Consider the following 3,831-nt stretch of genomic DNA (forward strand, 5'->3'; position numbering starts at 1 on the left):
GCCTCGGCCTCCCAGAGTGCTAGGATTACAGGCGTGAGCCACCGCGCCCGGCCTGGAATTATATTTAAAAACATTCCTGTACTATATTTATAAAGCAAATAAGGATTTAGTCCATTCTTTTATACCGTGCTTTGCTTGTCTATCCTGCCCTCCCCTTTCCTCCCTGACTCCGCCTTCCCTCCTTGCCTTCTGCCCTCCTCCCTCCCCTGTCCCCTGTCCCCTGCTCTCTCCTCCTGCCAGGGACCGTGCTTAGTTCACGCCATGGAGCGTGCGGGTCACTGAGCTGCAAAGACAAATGCTGTAACGTGGTCCTTGCCCTCAAGGATCTCACAGTCTAACGGGCTTGCAACAAAAATCAATGTTTATAGTAATAAAGCTATGCTGGGTTGTTGCTAAAAGCCAGTGCCTCCTGAATAATCATGAAAAGATTATTCAGCGGAGTTGTAATGCTATTTTATTGTATTTCGTTTTATTTTATTTCTTTGTAATTGAGCAATTTTCATATTCGGTTTCTTGTGAAATTCCATTCCGTAAATGGAAGCGTGCTCTAAATTTTAATGTTCTCTATCATGTTATCATTAGGGCTGACCCACTTCAATGGATAGAGGTCAACTCGGCCAGTTCCATAAACTTACTGATTTAATAAACATATATTTGGGCACCTACTTTGTGCAGAGAACCTTAGTGAGGTGTCGGGCATAGGAGAAACAACAGGATACCAGACCCGGTATCTCCCCTCGAAGGAGTTTGCAGAGGGACACACAGCCAGGAGAGTGGGGGAGGAGGCGGTGTGGGACAGCAAGTTGTCGAGATGTTTGGGGGGGACTGAGAGGGAACCAGCCAGCTTTAAAATTCTTCCAAGAAACTGTGTTGTGGCTAAAGGAAGGAGCCACTTTGCTGTCTGTCCCAGACCTAAGCCGGTGCTGTAGAGGCCTTTGTGGGTCTCGAGTCACATCTGTTGCCTGGGAATTAGACACGCTTGTGTGTTTAACACTAGGCAAGGCACTGTGTATAGCCTGCCAAAGAAGTCCTTGCTTTGAGATTCTTACATAAAGACCAAATCGCGTGCACTTATAATTAAAGAGCTCTACTCATGTCTGGTCACATAGATACATACATGGTAAATAGGAAAGCAAGCAGTTAAAGTTGCATGAAAGTGGGCCTTATTTGTACTTCTAATAATAATAGCAACATTTGATGATGACTAGCTATGTATTAGGCACTGCATACATTCCTTACATTCAGTATCTCAGTTCACCTTCTCAGCAACCCAGTGTAACAGCTAATTTTTTCCCCTTTTTACAGTTTTGGAAACTGAAGCTCAGAGAGGTTAATCAACTGGTCCAAGGTCCCCCAGTAAAGGGCAGAGTCGTTGCTATTACAATATTGCTTCTCACCACTGAAAACCATGATCATTCGTCCCTCTATATAGGACAAAGATCTTTATTTTATTACAACAATGACTATAGATAGTAATAAATGATGTACTTTAATTTCATGAGCCTCTTTAAATTCTAAATCTGGTATATTTCTAAGGAGAGCCCCAAAATAAATCAATATTCTTTTTCAATGGCAACTTTATCAAAGTAGTTCTTACTTAAGCTAACAAATGTTTATTCTTCTCATTGTAACTATAAATAAGGTCCGATTAATGACTTATGAGTCACTGACCGATATTTGCCAACATTACTGTTGCTTTTCCATTAGAGTTACTGCACGTGCAAAGTGAGGAGGACGCCAAAGAGGGCTGGTTAGTGGTGCACATGGGGTCACACTGTGTGTCTAGGGTCTCTTCGGTTCAGGAGGGCTACTCTGTCTGAATGGAGGGGGAGTTATGCGTTGATCTTGTATTTGATACACTCAAACAGAATACAGCCAGGAGATGATAAATCTTCCTAATTTCTTAGTTGACTTGTCACAGGACCAGATTAGAAAGTTATTAATTTCCTAAGAACAGTGTCATTACTTTCGCTGCCTAATTACCCTCCAAACAAATGCAGGGTCTGTCCGTATAGATGGTTCGTGAGAAAGGCTCTAGCATATCTTGGATTGAAGTATGTTAACTCATTTATGAGCTTATCTTCAGTGAGTCTTACCCTGACCTATTTGGGGAATCATAATTATTAGAGGAGAGAGCATTCTAAAGTTCTGAAAGCACTTATATACAAAGGAAAGGTGAGAGATTTGGTATATCACATGGTGGAAAAAGCCTTAGTTTACAGGCTTAAGAAACCAAGTTATAAAGGGGTTGAAATCAAATTGGAATATTCCCAATCTTTGGTCATCCAGCACTCTCTCAAAGGCCTTCCTTCCCAATTTGCTGGGTTGGCTTGCCTGCGCAGCTCACTGATGAAACACCTTCTTATCTTGAGTTCTCCACCGTGCCAGGTGCATTGAGGATTACAAGCTGGGGATAGATGGACGCTCTTGCCAACTCATCACGGAGACCTGCCCGGAGGGAGGTGACTGTGGGGAAAGCAGGGAGCTTCCCATGAACCAGACCCTCTTTGGGGAGATGTTCTTTGGTTACAACAACCATTCCAAGGAAGTGGCTGCTGGACAGGTGCTGAAAGGAACATTCAGGTGAACTTCATGTGCATAGAACTGACTATTCGGGTCTGTTGGTGGATCTCTTCTCGGAAGAGCTTTACACTCAGCATAAAGTTTTGTATCTTGAAGCAAGGTAAATGTGATATGCCTAAAGGGATAGACGATGTTCTCACCCATGGACTTCTCCAAGTCTATATTCCTTCTTCCAGAATCCAGGCTTTTTCTGGGTGAACAGTAAAATGTTAAGTGAGGTTTTACTTTGCCCAGGGAGGGACGGCAAGATTTTGCGTGGAAGCCACACCAAAATGCTCACGTTCCATTTCCCTCTGAATGGAAGAATCGAGGTGTGAGTCAGTCGAGATAGCAGTCCTCAGAGCGGGATCTAAGGATCTCTGAAGGGCTTCGAAACTCTTCTAGGGCATATTCAAGGCCCTGCATTTGCCAGCTACAGAAAAGCTGGATTTTTTTTATGTCCATCAATCCAAACAACATAGTTCAATAAACTGAATTCAGAAGTGAGAATCCAGCTGCTTCAAGTCAGACATTTTAAAAATTTGCAAAAACATGTAAAGTAATGCCACTCCTCTTGTTTCTCATAAAATATGTTAATATTGACTGGATCTATTTTTGTTAATTTAAAATGAATTAATATGTTTTTAAAATTTTGGCTTTAATTTCTAATATGATAAATATTGATAGATATAATTGGGATCTTATTATATAAATATGATAAAGCTACTTGGGGCCTTCAGTTATTTTTAAGAGTGTAAAGGGGTCCTAAGAACAAAATGTTTCACACCACTGATGTAGAATATTTCTACGTGATTCTCTGTTTGACACCTATTCCTGTTTTACCTTAGACTATTTGAGTACATCTTTTTCACAACCCATTGGAAAATACTTCCAGGAGATGATGGTGGTGGTGGTGGTGATGATGATGATGATGATATCAGTGTTATGATATGAACCAGCAGTTGATAGCAACCTGGCCTAGACTTTTATGAGCAAACTAATTGTAAATTTCCAAGACAGTTCTTGGAGTCAGTTGCTCTTTCCATTGCAGAATGGAGACTTTACTAATATTTTGCCTTTTAGCCTAGATATTTGTTTGCCAAAGGCAAGAAGTCAAGTATCGCAATTAATTTGTGGTGGCTGTGGCCTTCCCCATAGTCTAGAAATGAGACCAAGTGTGTCCAGATCTTGTCGAGAGAGGGCCAGGGAGTAGGGACTGGGATGGGAGGGAGGGAAGAGTATTTGCTACCCTTTCAGTAAACCTTTTCA

The 3,831-nt window shown here is 41.7% G+C and overlaps 1 protein-coding gene across 1 annotated transcript in view; it reads left to right on the plus strand.

The window, feature by feature from the left end:
- Positions 1 to 3,831, plus strand: part of ASTN1 (astrotactin 1) — a 322,529-nt gene that overhangs the window by 237,781 nt on the left and 80,917 nt on the right. The window contains exon 13 of the mRNA XM_012644642.1: positions 2,389 to 2,583. Coding sequence (XP_012500096.1) covers positions 2,389 to 2,583 — 195 coding nt within the window. The remainder of the gene's footprint in view (positions 1 to 2,388; positions 2,584 to 3,831) is intronic.

This window comes from Propithecus coquereli, unplaced genomic scaffold, assembly GCF_000956105.1.
Source record: "Propithecus coquereli isolate 6110/MARCELLA unplaced genomic scaffold, Pcoq_1.0 Scaffold216, whole genome shotgun sequence".
Taxonomy (NCBI): Eukaryota; Metazoa; Chordata; class Mammalia; order Primates; family Indriidae; genus Propithecus; species Propithecus coquereli.